The following is a 16,110-nucleotide window of genomic DNA, read 5'->3' on the forward strand; positions in this document are numbered from 1 at the left end:
TGTTGATGTATATGGGAGGCAGGGTGGACCCTTCTTCCAGGTCCGAGTATTCTTTCTTGTCCCTTAGATTTCTGGCCGAAAGTAAAAGTTGCCATGTGGGCTGTTTGGTCAGTTTAATTCATAAAGAAAAATTAGCTTTAACTGTAGATACGCTTGATGTACTCATATCTTTCTTTCCCTGGTCATAAATTTAGTGTTGTGCTCTGATTTCTACATGCCCACTTACGAGTCAGGGGTTCAAGGATCTGACTTTGCTCAAGACAGTGAGGGTAAAACAAGGAAAAGGAATGTACCCATCCTGCTTAATGGAGGAAGACTCCAGGGAGGAAGGGATGCAAGGACTATCTATCTTGAACTGTTGTGACTGGCAAGAAACCTCCTTCTCTCCTCCCTGCCTTTCACTCTCTTTAATTAATTTTAAGCTCATTCAAGGGCACTGAGGAGCATCAGTTGTTACAAGCAGAACTTCAGTTAGAATCACACTGTCCCTTACTGTCTTAATGTTCGTAAAACTATGTAAAACTCTAACTTTTAAAAACTAAATTGATCAGGAAACCAGAGAGTTATGTCTTAATTATGATCTGAAGAAACATGTTCTCAATCTGACAATTTTCAGATTAATTTGTACACATTTTTAGGGGTTTATCAGCATTTTTAGAATTAAATCTGGCTATCAGTATATAAATATTTGGGTATGAAGGAGCTGTTTGACAGAACAAGGGTAAGAATAGTTTTTTCCCGTTCTAGTAACAAGAAGAGAACTGATTAAAATGTATCTGTAGTTTGACTGTTCTGGTGTCAAATCAGTTGGATTGTTCATTGATGTAGCAGGATGTCCATCAGTTATCCTCAGGAATTGTGGTTTCTAAAGTTCTTTGGTTTGTTACTGGGAGAAAGAAACTGGGCTTGTGTCTTCGATCTGAATCAATGAGAACTGAGCAAAGGCTCAGTTACAAAAAGTTATGTTACCTTGAAATCTTTAACAAATTAATACGCAGAATTGTTATTCTGAATTTTCCTTTTTAGAGGAGTGGTTAAAATTGCTGAGCTGTGTGGCTTAAGTTGAATTAACACACCTTCTCTGGTACCCTTCTATCCAAGGGCTGTTGGCTGCAAGCTCTGGAGGCCAGTTGTGGTAGCACAATATTACCACTTGCAGAGGTTTTGGGTACAGCTGTGTAATGTGGTATTCAACAGTAATGAGCTGGAAACTGTTTTGGCAGCTTTCTGGCATGTGCTGGCTGAATGACTGGGGTATGACTGAAAGTCAGGACTCATCATGTTTGATGGTAAAAAAAGGAGGGAGGAAGTCTGTTGGATAAATTGGCCAGCAGTTCAAGTCTGAATTACTCTGGAGTCATCACTTGCTAGATGGGAAGTTTCCATAGCAACAAAAAATGCTTTCTTTCGCCTTTTAATTAGAAATGTTAGCCGTCCTCTTAAATAACCAATTTTGGCTATTTTTAGAATTTATCTCCAGATAAATTTAGAATAGTTGGTTTACCAACTATTAGAATAGCTGGTTCCCTGATGTGTGTGTTACCTGAGGATACTGTATTGTGCGCATGTGTGCAGGCACATGGGAGCACTTGTTAATTCAAAATTGAGAATTTGTTTGGGAATAGAGGAAACAGGAAAGCAGCTTTTCCTGTTCCAAGTAATGAACAAAAAACAGGTGGCAGTGAAAGATAGCCAGTACAGAAAAACATCGTTAGGCTCAAAGCATAACACTGAAAGTACAGAATCCTGTGCATGAACAGTGTTTATATTGCATCTTAATTAGTTTAATGCATGGTAAGTTTTGCCTCCTAATTTTTGGTGTTGTTTTTCTTTCTGCTTAGTCTATTCATATTTTTATTTGGAATGTCAGGTTCTTGGGGGTTTTGTTTTTGTGGGGTTTTTTGTTTGTTTGTTTGTGGTGTGTTTTAACTTGAATTAATGGAAAGAATTTACCTTGTAGGCCACTTGTATTTCAGCAAAAAGATTTTAAAGCATTTAGTGTTTGGGATTGAAATGTGAAATAGTATGAAAAATGCAACATAAGGGATATTACTTGTACACAAATGCTTTTATCTACCAATGTATGCCATTTTTACTGAAACAACTACAGACTATTTTTGGTAACGTAAGGCTTCTAGCATTCAGTGTGTTGTCTCCCCTTACTTGTTCTATAAGGCTGTAAGGGGTTTTGTTATTAAAATTTTAAATTCACAAGATGGTCGTCTTAAATGTGTTTAATGAAAACTAAATGTTGCTTTTGTATCTTTGATACATTAAGTACTGGGTGTATAATATACAATTGTTAATCTATACTTGAAGCATATACATTTCTTTCCCAGTTATGTTACTAGAACAAAATTTGAATAAAATTACTGTCTTGGAGACTCTAAAGGTAGATAAATTTTTGTGGTAACGTTTCCATGTGCACTGAATGCGTACACTCCCAGACCATATGGAAATTGTTGATGAATAAGCTATTCTGGAAATCCTTTTTAGAACATGAAGAAAAGTGGGTTTTGTTGTTTTAGCCATGTCCTTATGAACTACCACTGATGTTATCTCATGCAGGAATGAAACACTGCTTTGATATCTACTATGCTTAACAAAATTCTAGTTGAATCACTTGGAACTGCCAAAGCAGCAGCATTACAACTTGACTTCCATCCTGAATCCCATTCCCATATGATTTTTTTTTTCTGTTATCGCATAGCACTGTCTGAAAAGGAGAACATGGTCTTTTCTCTAAGATAAAAGTGCCAAGGTATATTTTCAGATGTTTGTGCTTCAGTGTAATTTTCAAATTTTAAGAAAATTATGGTCCTGTAAAGTTAATTAGAGTATATGGAGTAAGATTTCCTGCTCAGGTGTTTCTATATTTTTTGTGTAAGGTATTCCTAAATGTTTTTATAATTCTTGTAAAGAACACTATGAAATTGTTAATATTTAAAAAGTTAACTATTGCCTACTTTAAACCTGCTTTTCCTATTTCAGAAAAGGAATGAGAAAGGCAGCATTACAAGTTCTGACATGCTTTTGCTAATGATGCATTTTATTCAGCTTGAGAGCACTGTCAAGTATAGTCTAGGAAATAACAGCAATTTGGAAACCTATAGGTGGGAACCATTTTTCTAGTTTTAAGTTATAAACTTCATACAGAGGTACAATGGCAATCTGTTTAGGATTATTACAATAAAAGCAACTTGCTCTGAGTAGGCAGTAAACTGCTACAAATCTTCATGTATGTTTTAGAAGCTGCTGAAGCCACTACAGTAGTAGGACCTGATTCTTTCAACTTTATATCAAAGCCTGAATGGCCTAGCTAAGCTTAGGACTCTAGCAGCAAGGCACAATACAAATAGGCAGTGGGAGGTTTACCTGCTGTAAATAGACAAAATCTTGTCATCCATTTAAAGCTGAAGTTAGACAGCTAGATACCTTGGAGACCTGGACTTCTCAGGGAAAAGGTGAGAATAGCTTTTCAGTCAGCTGATAACTTCAAATAAATGGGTTAGTGCATGTAACAAGATGATCTATTCCCATCTATATGAGGGCTGTGGTACAGAAATTAACACTGAAAAGATGGAACAGAATAGCTAGCTATATATTCAGAAGATAAATAGAGCAATTTGATTAAAAGCTTATTTTGCCTCATTTATTACTGTAACAATCATTTTTAGAAGATTTTTCTAAGTTCAGCTGTAATTAACTGCTTTCATTTCTTTTTTTTAAACAGGTATCAAACAAAAAATCAAACAGCACTCCTCCCCCAGCACAGCTATCTAAAATCAAAGTACCAGCACCACAGACAGTACTGAAGAAAGAAAAGCGGCAGAGTTCTTCAAGGTTTAATGTTAGCAATAACAGGGAGCTTCAGAAACTGCCAGCTTTAAAAGGTATGTCTTTTAAAATCAGAATGACTCCTGGGGGGATCTTGGGCATAAGACAGAGAAGCATCTCAACTATCACACTTGTATCTTTGCACATATATACTTGACATATTATGTATGCTGCTAACTTGCATGTACTTGCATGCTTAAACACACTGTTTTGGTTTGGTTTTTCTTTTTTGTCAATCCTTATAGGAGGACGTACAATGTGCTGCCTTCTTGGTGATCAGTATATGAAATATTTTTGTTTCTTCAACCCAGAAATGTCTGTGTGAAAGTATGTTCGCTCATCTCGCATAAAAGCAGAGTATTTGGGCTCTTTGTGCAAAGTATTAGTCATCTGTCCTCAGTGCAGCATGCTGAAACACTACTTTGTACTAAAATATCTCTTGGCATTGTGAGAAGACCTAGATACCGCTATTTATTGATCTTGTTTTTGTGATCATGGGTCAAGTGGAGTGGCATCTTTTTAGTGAATATGATTTTTCTTTTGTCAATTTTAAGGCTTTGTGATCTTTTATATTTACTGCCATCTGTAATGAAAAGGTGATGATAGTTATGTCTTAATAACACAGCTTTTATCTTTATTTTAGCTACTGTCTGTTATGTAGATACATGTTTCCACAGTGTGCGTACAGTAGCTTGTGGTAGTGCTAGGGTAGAATTTTCCAGATGTGGTCCGATGTACTGATCTACTGCTTATGAGCAGCCAATTTGTTCTGAAGGTTTATTTAAAGGAAAAAAAAAAAAAAAGCTGTTTTGAAGTGTGATGCATACTGCTTTCCAGTGTTTAAAGTTGTCAGTGAAAGCGTAATAGATTCCTGAAGTGTTGCTTAGTACTGATGTAGGCAATGTGAAATGTCACAGGGTAAGACATTTCCTCCAGTCACTGTTTTCTTGATATAATGCATTAGTATTTCTTGAATATAAGAAACTTAGGTTCTCAACCCATCTGAATTATACTGTTTTTGTACAGATTATGCAGATGAAATTAGACTGCAACATTCATCTCTTCACACGGATACTGTTTTTACAAAATATATGAAATATTGTCCATTGTGTTAGTATAGCAGTCTATATACAAGATGCTGCTTAATTTTAAGATTTATCTGCTGTTTAATTAGTGCATTTTACTCTATTAGATTTGTAAATGAGAATATTTAGCACCACAGATTATTGATAATATGGCCTATGTTTTAAACTGACATAGTAGGTTCATGCGCAAGCTGTCATATCCAGGGTGTGACATAAGCAAATGACACTGAATTAAAGTAGTGATTTTTGTAAAAAGTTATGCATACAGCCTTATTGACTGGCATGACCTTTTGTTCAGCTGCAAAGAAAAATGTTTGTTACATGATCTAGAACCTCTATTTTGTCCTACTTTAAATAGTATGTTTCTGGTTGTGCCTGGGATTGTCAGCTCACGGTGGCTAGAACTGAGCATGCAATGAAAAGCAGAGCGGACAGTGAGCTGAAAATGAGAAAAATGAATCCAGGTGGGAGTGGGGGAAAGTAGTCCATTTTACGGTGGGTGAGGTGAAGTTTTGGATTTGTTGCTGTCTAAACTAGGTAACCTATAAAGAATGCCTGCTTGGACTTGGTGGGGGGCAAAAGTGGGGAAAAAAAAAAAGGTAAGTCTTAAGGTCTGTTTCAAGAGCATTCCAGTACATTTGACACAACATACCTGGATGTGAAGAAATGGTAGGAGTATTGTGTGTATGTATTATATTTACTTTTCAGTCAGCAATCACTCCTCCTACTCTCAAGTGAAATGGAAGATCTTAAGCTTGTCTGTGGTGGATGTCTGATGCTCTGTGTATGTCTCCAGGCTGTTGAGGGTCAGACTTTGTTATGAAATGCTGGTGCAATGGCTGATCTGGATAGACAGTAGTTACTACATTTACTAATGAAACTGTGTCCAGTCTCATGGATCATAGCAAGTGTCTGGATAGCTGCTCACTGCATGTGTTCACTTACACCCACCTAGTAGGGTTGCTGAGAATGCTGTTGGCCAGTCACTGTGTTCTAACATACAGAGATACATGCCTTGATGTGCATTCAGTGGGTCAGGTAAAGCTGAGAAACTTTCTTTTTGGACAGCTTTAAGAGTGGTATTTAATGTCTCTGTCTGGGCAGTGGACTGACAGGCTGTAATTTAAAGGACTGAGATGATTAAGCAGGTTCAACTTTAATGAAGCGCTGGGAAGAACATACTATTCCTTCAGCGTATCTGTGTTTAACCAGCTTTAAAACTCCAGTCACTTATATCAACTGAATGTATTTCTACAGCTACAGTGCCTGGGAAATGTTTCTTCTGTCTGTAGAAGACAGAGATGTGTACTTTCTTCAGATATGTTGGGTTGACTACTGTGTAGTGTGATGCACGTTACATGAGGTTGTATTTTAATCAGAGCATATAGAATGGGGTTACCTTTGCATGATTTAAGGTCTGTATTAGGTCTGTGAAAGCTTGTAACTGGTAAGCTATAAATGGCCTGTGGTACTAGAATCGTAGAATAGAATCATAAAATAGGGTTGGAAAAGACCTTAAGATCATCTAGTTCCAACCTCCCTGCCATAGGCAGGGACACTTCCTGCTAAACCATGCCACCCAAGGCTCTGTCCAACCTGGCCTTCAACACTGCCAGAGATGGAGCATTCACAACCTCCCTGGGCAACCTATTCCAGTGCCCCACCACCCTAACAGGAAAGAATTTCCTCCTTATATCCAATCTAAACTTCCCCTGTTTAAGTGTTAACCTGTTACCCCTTGTTGTATCACTACAGTCCCTAATGAAGAGTCCATCCCCAGCATCCCTACAGGCCCCCTTCAGATACTGGAAGGCTGCTGTGAGGTCTCCACGCAGCCTTCTCTTCTCCAGGCTGAAGAGCCCCAACTTTCTCAGCCTGTCTTCATATGGGAGGTGCTCCAGTCCCCTGATCATCCTCCTGGCCCTCCTCTGGACTTGTTCCAACAGTTCCATGTCCTTTTCATGTTGAGGACACCAAAACTGTACACAATACTCCAGGTGAGGTCTCACGAGAGCAGAGTAGAGGGGCAGGGTCACCTCCTTTGACCTGCTGGTCATGCTCCTTTTGCTGCAGCCCAGGATACAGTTGGCCTTCTGGGCTGCAAGCGTGCAATGAAGCCAGTTCATGTTCATTTTCTCATCAAGCAACACCCCCAAGTCCTTCTCCACAGGGCTGCTCTGAATCTCTTCTCTGCCCAACCTGTAGCTGTGCCTGGGGTTGCTCTGACCCAGGTGTAGGACTTTGCACTCGTCATGGCTGAACTTCATGAGGTTGGCATCAGCCCACCTCACAAACGTGTCAAGGTCCCTCTGGATGGCATTCCTTCCCTCCAGCCTATCAACCGAACCACACAGCTTGGTGTCATCGGCAAACTTGCTGAGGGTGCACTCAATCCCATTGTCCATGTCCCCGAGAAAGATGTTGAACAAGACAGGTCCCAACACCGATCCCTGAAGGACACCACTTGTTACTGGTCTCCAGCCGGACATTGAGCCATTGACCACAATTCTTTGTGTGCGGCCATCCAGCCAGTTCTTTATCCATCAAGTGGTCCATCCATCAAATTGATGTCTCTCCAATTTAGAGACAAGGATGTCATGTGGGACAGTGTAAAATGCTTTACACAAGTCCAGGTAGATGACATCAACTGCTCTACCCCTGTCCATCAGTTCTGTAGCCCCATCATAGAAGGCAACCAAATTGGTCAGGCAGGATTTCCCCTTAGTGAAGCCATGCTGGCTGTCACCAAACACCTTGCTGTTTTTCATGTGCCTTAGCATGCCTTCCAGGAGAATGTGCTCCAAGATTTTGCCAGGCACAGAGGTGAGACTGACTGCTCTGTAATTCCCCGGGTCATCCATTTTCCCCTTCTTGAAAATGGGGGTTATATTTCCCTTTTTTTCCCGTCAGTGGGAACTTAACCTGACTGCCATGATTTTTCAAATATGATGGCCAGCGGCTTAGCAACTTCATTTGCCAGTTCCTTCAGGACCCACGGATGGATTTCATCAGGTCCCATGGACTTGTGTACTTTCAGGTTCTTAGGATGGTCTCAAACCAGATCCTCTCCTACAGTGGGCCTAAGGTCTTCATTCTCACAGTCCCTGCATCTGCCTTCCAAGACTTGGGTGGTGTGGTCAAGAGCATTTGCCAGTGAAGACTGAGGCCAAGAAATCATTAAGAACCTCAGGCTTCTCCAAATCCAGGGTAGCCAGTTCTCCTGATAGCTTCCAGAGGAGGCCTTCGTTGTCCATAGTCTGTCTTTTATTCGCTACATACCTGTAGAATCCCTTCCTGTTATCTTTCATCTCCCTAGCCAAGTTTAATTCTAACTGGGCCTTAGCTTTCCTAACCTGGTCCCTAGCTACTTGGACAACATCCCTGTACTCTTCCCAGGCTGCCTGTCCTTGCTTCCATCTTTTATAAGCCACTTTTTTCCTTTGAATTTTCTTCAGGAGCTCCTTATCCATCCAAGGAGGTCTCCTGGCCCTCCTGCTGCACTTCATTCTAGTTGGGATGGAACACTCCTGAGCTTGTAGCAGGTGATCCTTGAATATCAACTAACAGTCTTTGGTGCCCCCCTGCCTTCCTGGGTCATATCCCATGGAACCTTACTAAGCAGGTTCCTTAAGAGGCCAAAGTCTGCTCTCTTGAAGTCCAGGGCAGTGAGCTTGCTGCACGCTCTTCTCACTGTCCTGAGGATCTCGAATTCGACCATCTCGTGATCGCTGCATCCAGGGCTGCCCTGGAGCATCACATTTCCAATGAGCCCTTCCCTGTTGGTGAGCACGAGGTCAAGCATGGCACCTCTCCCTGTTGGCTCCTGTATTACTTGCAGAAGGAAGTTGTCTTCCACACAATTGAGGAACATCCTGGATTGTTTGTGCTGGGCCATACCATCTTTCCAACAGATATCAGGGTGATTGAAGTTCTGTCTGTCTATAGAGTGCTTAATCCACAAAGTCCTCTTGACCAGGTGGTCTGTAACAGATCCCCACAGTAATGTCTCCCATAGCTGTTCTCCCTTTAACCCTGACCCACAAACTCTCTATTGACTGCTCACCTGTCCCCAGACAGAGTTCCATACTCTCCAGCCTATCCCTAACATAAAGGGCAACTCCTCCTCCTCGCCTGCTGGGCCTGTCTTTTCTAAAGAGCCTGTAACCTTACATTCCAACACTCCAGTCATAGGAGCCATCCCACCATGTTTCTGTGATGCCTATTATATCATACTCCCATAGGCGTGCACACACCTCTAATTCCTTGTTTGTTCCCCATACTATGGGCGTTTGTGTAGAGGCATCTGAGGCTAGCTCCAAATGAAGCCGGCTCATTGGCTGGGGCGGCTGAAATATCTCTGCATTGCTCCAAGCATTTATCGCTGAGATAACCACTGTTTTTCTGTGCCATAGGGCTGGAGCTTAGATCAGTAGGTTACTTGAAATAGTGGGAAGGGAATGGAGGAGATGCCAAAGTGGGTTTTCATCAAGGTTTCTTTTTTAGGAAATCCTTTTTGATCTTTAGGCACGTTGCGAACCTTCTCTTAGGCATTGCACAGAAATGCTGATGATAGCATTCCAGAAATACCCATCACCAGGACATATAGGCTGGTATTAGTGTGGCATGATTTATATTCATTGGCACAGCTTATGATTAACATTGTACACCCTCAGTTTATTCAGGAAATGGAGGAGTGGAATAGTTCAGATAATGCAAAAAGGAAGTAAATTATGAGTAAAGAGGCCTCAAGAATAGAGATTAATGTGGAAAAAAGAAGTCTCTGGTGCAAGTGGTTTGCAGAGCATTGAGATCCAGATATTAGCAAAGCTGCAAGCTGCGATGAAACTTGATTTAGTCCAATTGGAATAGGTAGCTTCTCTGCCCACAGATAACCCAGAAGCTTCTCTGGAGAAGCACCCTCAGAAATGTCTCAAACGTCTTTTCAAGATCTTGCCTTTTTTCATAATAAAAAGAAAAATCCTGTGCCAACAAACTTGTGTTATGTTAATTTCTGTTCATCTGGTTCTGCTTGTTAGCTAACATTTATAGTGCAGGTACTTCAGTTACAGAAAGTTGGTTTTTGTTTTCAGTTTTTTATTATTTGGGGAAAAAAATTGGCCTAACGTTGTGTTTGTCATGATTTGAGAAGCTGCAGATTAATGTTTTGGTTATTTCAGTTATAAATGGCAAAGGTTTTTTTCAGCCTTCAGAAACTTAGGTTTCTTCACTTTTGCTTTCTTAAGAAGACACTTTGTAATTTGGGATATATTGAAATTGTTTACAGATTTAAGAATGTGTTCTGTATGAGATAAACAGCAAAGTGTTCAACATGAATATTTAATAAATATATTTGTAAAGTACCAGTTCTGAGCTTGTATGTACCTGACCACCAACACACTCGAGTGTTCTTTGCAACTGCTCACTTCAACTTACGCAAGAAACTTTAATTCATTGTGTTGTTATGGATAACTTTTTCATCATTAATTAGCAAATATCTGTGTTAGTATCTCTGATTTAGTTTGTGCGCTGGCATTCATTTCTGGTGATGATTCTGGATCATATTCATTTTATTTCTTGATTTTTGTGTTACCTCTGCGAACTTCTGACACCCATGTACATTATATACTGGAAAAAGCTCTAGAGCTTGAATATGTGATGCGTATGTGCTACTCCTCTTCCTGTGTCCATTTGGTTTTGAGAGGAAACTTTTGAGAGTGTCATGGTGTGTTATGAATTGAATGCTTATTGCTTGTGCACTTCACAGCTGCAATAGTACTTCAGCTCCTTTCATGGAGTTGGTATCCAAACACCATCATACAGATCAAGTCTCTCAAATGTAAAAAAAAAAAACCAAACAAACACCAAAAAAAAGACCTGGGTTTAACACTGATTTTACTGAGAATGTAGTTGTCCCTTACCGCATGAGAATAGCTGGCAGCATCTGCAGGACTGAGGTTGCTGCTGTGATGGATTTACTGAGTAACTGACCAAGATCAAAAAGGAAAAAAAAAAAAAAAAGCAGCTAGCAGTCTGCTATTTCATAACTGGTTAACTAGCAATCTAAATGTTAATGTCTTTCATTTCTATTCAAGACTATTAATACAGAAAAGTAAAATTTTAAGTTTAATGATTCAAAAATGTACGTTACTGAAAATGGGAATTTATATTCATGAGAATTTACAGTTTTAGTAATACTTCCATTGACAGGTTTTCCCCCCCTGTGGTACAGTCTTGCAAATTATGGATTTCTAAAATGCTCCCTTGACGATTATGTACACTTAGTTTATATGCTACAAGAGATTTTTAACAGTACAAACAGGTGAGCATATGTGTATTTGTGTAAGTATGTTATTTTGCAAGGACGTGCTGATTTTAGTAAACTGTAAATGTGCAGCATTTAGAGATAACTGTTGGGTAAAGTGGTGAGATTAAGAATCTCAATCTCTGTGATATGTAAGAGAGTGTCACAATGAGAATTTGTAAATACATTAAGATGCAGTGACTGGAATAAAGGTTTTATACACTGTCAAATAAATAGTGTCACAAATCTAACTTTAATCTGCAAGGAATATTTATTAAAAGATAATATTCTCTGTCAGTCCTAGAATAAGAAATTTGAAAAAATAAAATCATTTCAGTGCTCCGTATTCTGAAGTGTTGCAAAATTTCCCAATGAACGTGTGTTAGTCATGCGTATGTAAATTTTAGCATGATGTAAAAATACGCTTTTTTTGGTAGCATGCCTGTATGTAGTTTTAAAGCTGGATAGAATGATTTTATATCCTTATAGAGTACTTCTGTGATGCCAGTGTTGTGATTTTGTTCATGGGTTTGGGTTTGGGCTGGTTTCTTTTTTAGATCAGAACATTGTTCTGTGTAATCTTCAAAATTACTATTGCAGTTCAGCTTTTATTTTCAAATACAGTTCCTAATTTATTAACAGAGTTACTGTTTACCTCATGGAATTGGACTTGCGGTCTTGCAAACATGGATAAAATATTCTTGCAAAGGCATATATCAAGATAGGAAGAAATGAGCTATTGACAGATGTGGACATACATACTAACTTTTCATGCTTAGAAGTATAGAAGATGGAATACTCTGCTGGTTCCTTAATGTAGAATAATTGTATGTGACAGGATTGTAGTGTTTTGTTGTTGAAGATCTTGCTGTGCATGTTGATCATCCAAGTTTTGACCTTCTGGTGGAGATGTCTGTTCCTGACTTAGCATGATTTCAACATAAAAAGTACTACCAGTCATATTTATTCTTTCTCCACACACACACCCCCTCCACCCCCCCCTTTTTTTCTTAGTAAAATAATGAACATGGCACGTCATAAGGGTGTCATTTGTCTGAGCACATTTCATGCTGAGTGCATGGTTTCCTTTTTTACTCAAGCAGAGACTGTAGAGCTATGCCAAAATCTGAGTCTTCTGTGCAAGAGAACATAGAGAACATCGGGATGGTGTCTCAACTTGTCTGTTTGTGATACAGGACTCTGATAGGGAGGCAAGCCTTCTTAAAGCTTTCATAATGTTTTTAAGACACAAGTGGCTGTCTAGGAGATTGTTCTGTTTTCTGCACAGTATTAAAGTCTGATGAATCAAGATTGCAGATGAAGTGATTCCAGTTTAAGATTCCTAAAAAAAAAAAAAAATTTGAATTAAATTTTCATTGATAAAACTGTTGTAACTATGAGGAAGGGGGAGAAAGTGATAATTTCTCCAAATGCCAGAAATGTAAGGTGGCTGTGAGTTTGTTTCAACTGTACAGATAAGCAAGCAAAACTGATACCAAGATTAAATTAAAAGCAAATCAAGAATTGATCTCTGTGCTGCAGAGAAATTCAACTATATATGTTGGTAATTTCCACACATTAATATCAGAATAATTTTAAATTTAAGCAGAGTGTATTACCTGTTTGTTTAAAATCAGCATGAATATGTTTTGTCCATCTGCAAGGTGGTATTATCACTGTTTATTATCTAAAAGTATTTTATGCAAAGTAAGATGGTAGATTAAACAAGATAATGCTACTATAAAAGATAATTTGCCCTAATAAATAATGCATTTAAAAGGCAAAACACAGAGGAAAAAAAAAATCTCATGTCGAACATTGAATACAGTTTTATGATTCCTTTCCCTCTTGGACACAAACTATACTGGACTAACTCAACATGTGCAGTGCTGTCCTTCTGGTCCTGGCTGCATTCATGCTTTTATAGTATTTTTGGCAGCCCAATATTGTATTGAATTTATCAAAAGAAAAAACCCATAATGAAAAATACTGCAAAAGTTCACTCTTCCCTACATCAGTATGGTTAGGTGTCAGTGAATATATGAATTGTATCATGTGAAAGAACTGTGGAGGCACTTTGTCATGTTAATTTAGTAACTTTGTCTTTTATCATAAAAAAATTATCATAGTGTTGCATAAACAGACTTTATGTATTTTTCTTTTAAATGTTCAGAAGAATTATGAAAGTGTGTGTGGTAAGCATATGCATTTCTTAAAGCAAAACCTGGACATTTCTTGATGTTTGTACAGGAAAATATGATCTATCAGATGAGTAAATACTTTAATATTATTGCCAAAGTATTAAAATACTTAGAAATTATCTAGTCTGAATTACTACATAACATTTTAAAGATTAAGAAACATGATAGTGAGTAACTACTAAAAAGGTTATAGGAAAAAAAAAATACTTTGTTTCAGTGTGAGATTTTTATTTTTTTCTTTATCTAGCTTTAAGTGAAATCACAGGCTTGGATTAATGAGCTGTTTTTCATTTCAACTGCCCTATCAAACACCTACTCGTTAGTCAGCAGCTGAAACTGTTAGAAGAATGCTTTACATCTGTCCCTGGCAGCATTTCCTACCAAACTTGTTTCCACTGAAGCTTGGCTAGATTCCATAAAAATGGGATTTAAATTGTGGCCTTGTCTTATTTTCTAGATCCTAACTTGTCTCTGAATTGAGATTCAGATCTCTCTTAAAATGTCTTTTATTATGCTCTTATTTACAAAAAGAACATTTTGTTCCACTGTACAGGTCTTCATTATGATCAAACCTAAACAATGAACTTCTCCATAAAAGCTCTACTGATCAAATACTGAATGCGATATTTATACATGTAAATATAAGTCGGTGCTTGCTGGGTAATTGGCATGTTCTCGAGTTTTTATTTTTAAATTTCTGTGATTCAGTTCTTGAAAATTACATGTGTGACCTATGTATCAAGGCCATAGATGGGAGGAAGTTTGGTGGTAAATGTGTTACCTTTTATACTGGGCTTGATAAAAATTATTGTGTCACTATTTGAAACGAGCTTCTGCAGTCTGCCTTGGAAAATGTTGTTTTGCACCAGATGCTATTCTTCAAATACATTTTTTTAAGGTAACTAATGGTATTTTTTGTGTTGTACAGGTTTCTGAACTCAACAGATATCTACTGATTCCTCCCCTCATCCCACCCCAGCCCCCCCTCCCACTTACGAAACCTTTTGAGTACTGGCTGAAGGAAAACTTGGCACTGTTATAGTCTATGTGCTACAGTGACCTTGCAAATAGCAGAAAATCAAGGTAGAGAAAAATACAATCGCTGGCAGATGTTTGTCAATTCCACTTTTAATCAGTTTTTGCTACATTAGAAAGGAATTTTTTTGTTTTGATTTTAAATGTGGAATGTAGAAGGTTGTATTTTGCCATGCTTCAATCCTAGAAATTCTTTAAGGAAGCCAAATGATAGTCCATACCCATTTCATTTATCCAGGTAAGGATTTTTTTTTTCTTATATGTGTATTTATTTTGATAGCCAAGTATTAACATGGTGTTTACCACCTCTGTTTCCTTGAAGAATTTCCTCTTGGCTGTCCTTTGGAACTGAGTCAGAACTGTGTAGGAGAAGCCTGGTATGTTTCCTTTTGCTGTGATTTCTTCTCCAAAATGTGTAGTATCCCATGCTTTTTTTTTTTTTTTTTCCCTCACCTAGGACAAAGTTGCTGTCTTCAGGTAATTCATAGTTCAGAGTTGTCAAGAGACCCTTGTTTTCTATAGCCTGACATCATTTGTGAGAATGGCAAGTTTTGGTTAGGCTATAACTGGAGGGGAAAAAAGTAAATTGCATTGGTCCTACCAGTAAAAGCAAGTCATGTTTATTCCTACCCCTTCATTGGGTGGCTGTCTGGTGAACCAGATAATGGAATCAATGTGACTCAAACCCCTCCTCCCTTTTCCTTCTCACTTGAGCTCTGCTCAGTCTCCTAATCTGGTTCAACCATGCATTTTGTACAGCAATTTCAGATGGTTGTGCACGTGCACCTCAGAAGAGGCGGGGTGGCAGCAGTAGCTCATCTAGACTTCGCTCAGTTTAGGCTGCCATGGAACACAGTTTTAAAGTTAACAGAAAACCAACCTGACAGTAAACTAAGTGGCTTTATGCTGGATTAGTGGAATAAACGAACACAGCTGTGAGGCTGATGACCACTGAAGCAGATGAGAGGAAAATAAAGCAGAGGGTAATGCTGGAATGAGACTGAATTAGGCTGCCTTAGGTTGCTGAGGCGTAGCAACTTCAGCAGTTGTGGAATTGCGCCTTTAGTTACCTTGGAGTTCAGCCTATATAGTCCTCTCACAATCAAAAAAGGAAAACTCCTCATATAATCTTATAGGTAATCAATTTTGTCCAAGGTGTTTTCATGTAAATAGAAATTAATCCGGTTTTACTTATCTTGTATGTTGTTGATTCTGTCACTATCAGTTAGAATACTAGCTAGTTCAGAACGAAAATAAATGCAGTCTTTGGGCAGGTGAATTGGGGGGGGGGGGGGGGGGGTCATGTCTGGATTTTTTTAAATCGCAACCCAAGTAGAATGTGTGTGTTTTGAAAGCAATACTACATAGTCTTCCAGGATAAAGAGGATTCACCAGCTCTAGTGATGGATCCTAAATGTAACACATTTATATCCTCAGAAATTTATTATGGAGTTTTCCTTCATTCCCATCATCAGGAAGTTAGAAGTGATGAGCAGAGTTTGGCGAAAACCTGGAACTGCTACAGCTTTGCTATGCTATCAGTCTGGTTTTTCATTCATTAAATTCTAAATATGGGTAGCCAAAGTTAACACAGTTTTTGTTGTGTTGCAACGGAAGTGTATTCATAAATTAGTTCAAGTAAGCTCTTCCC

General features: G+C 38.6%; 1 protein-coding gene across 3 annotated transcripts in view; it reads left to right on the plus strand.

Annotated features, from left to right (window-relative positions):
* The window catches only part of PPP2R5C (protein phosphatase 2 regulatory subunit B'gamma), an 84,051-nt gene that overhangs the window by 16,375 nt on the left and 51,566 nt on the right, over nucleotides 1-16,110 (plus strand). For all 3 annotated transcript variants that reach the window (XM_061464039.1, XM_061464040.1, XM_061464041.1), the window contains exon 3: nucleotides 3,734-3,893. In XM_061464039.1, coding sequence (XP_061320023.1) covers nucleotides 3,734-3,893 — 160 coding nt within the window. The remainder of the gene's footprint in view (nucleotides 1-3,733; nucleotides 3,894-16,110) is intronic.

Source organism: Pezoporus flaviventris, unplaced genomic scaffold (assembly GCF_033815535.1).
Source record: "Pezoporus flaviventris isolate CSIRO_AGI_PZ_B2104156 unplaced genomic scaffold, CSIRO_AGI_Pfla_v1 ptg000036l, whole genome shotgun sequence".
Taxonomy (NCBI): Eukaryota; Metazoa; Chordata; class Aves; order Psittaciformes; family Psittacidae; genus Pezoporus; species Pezoporus flaviventris.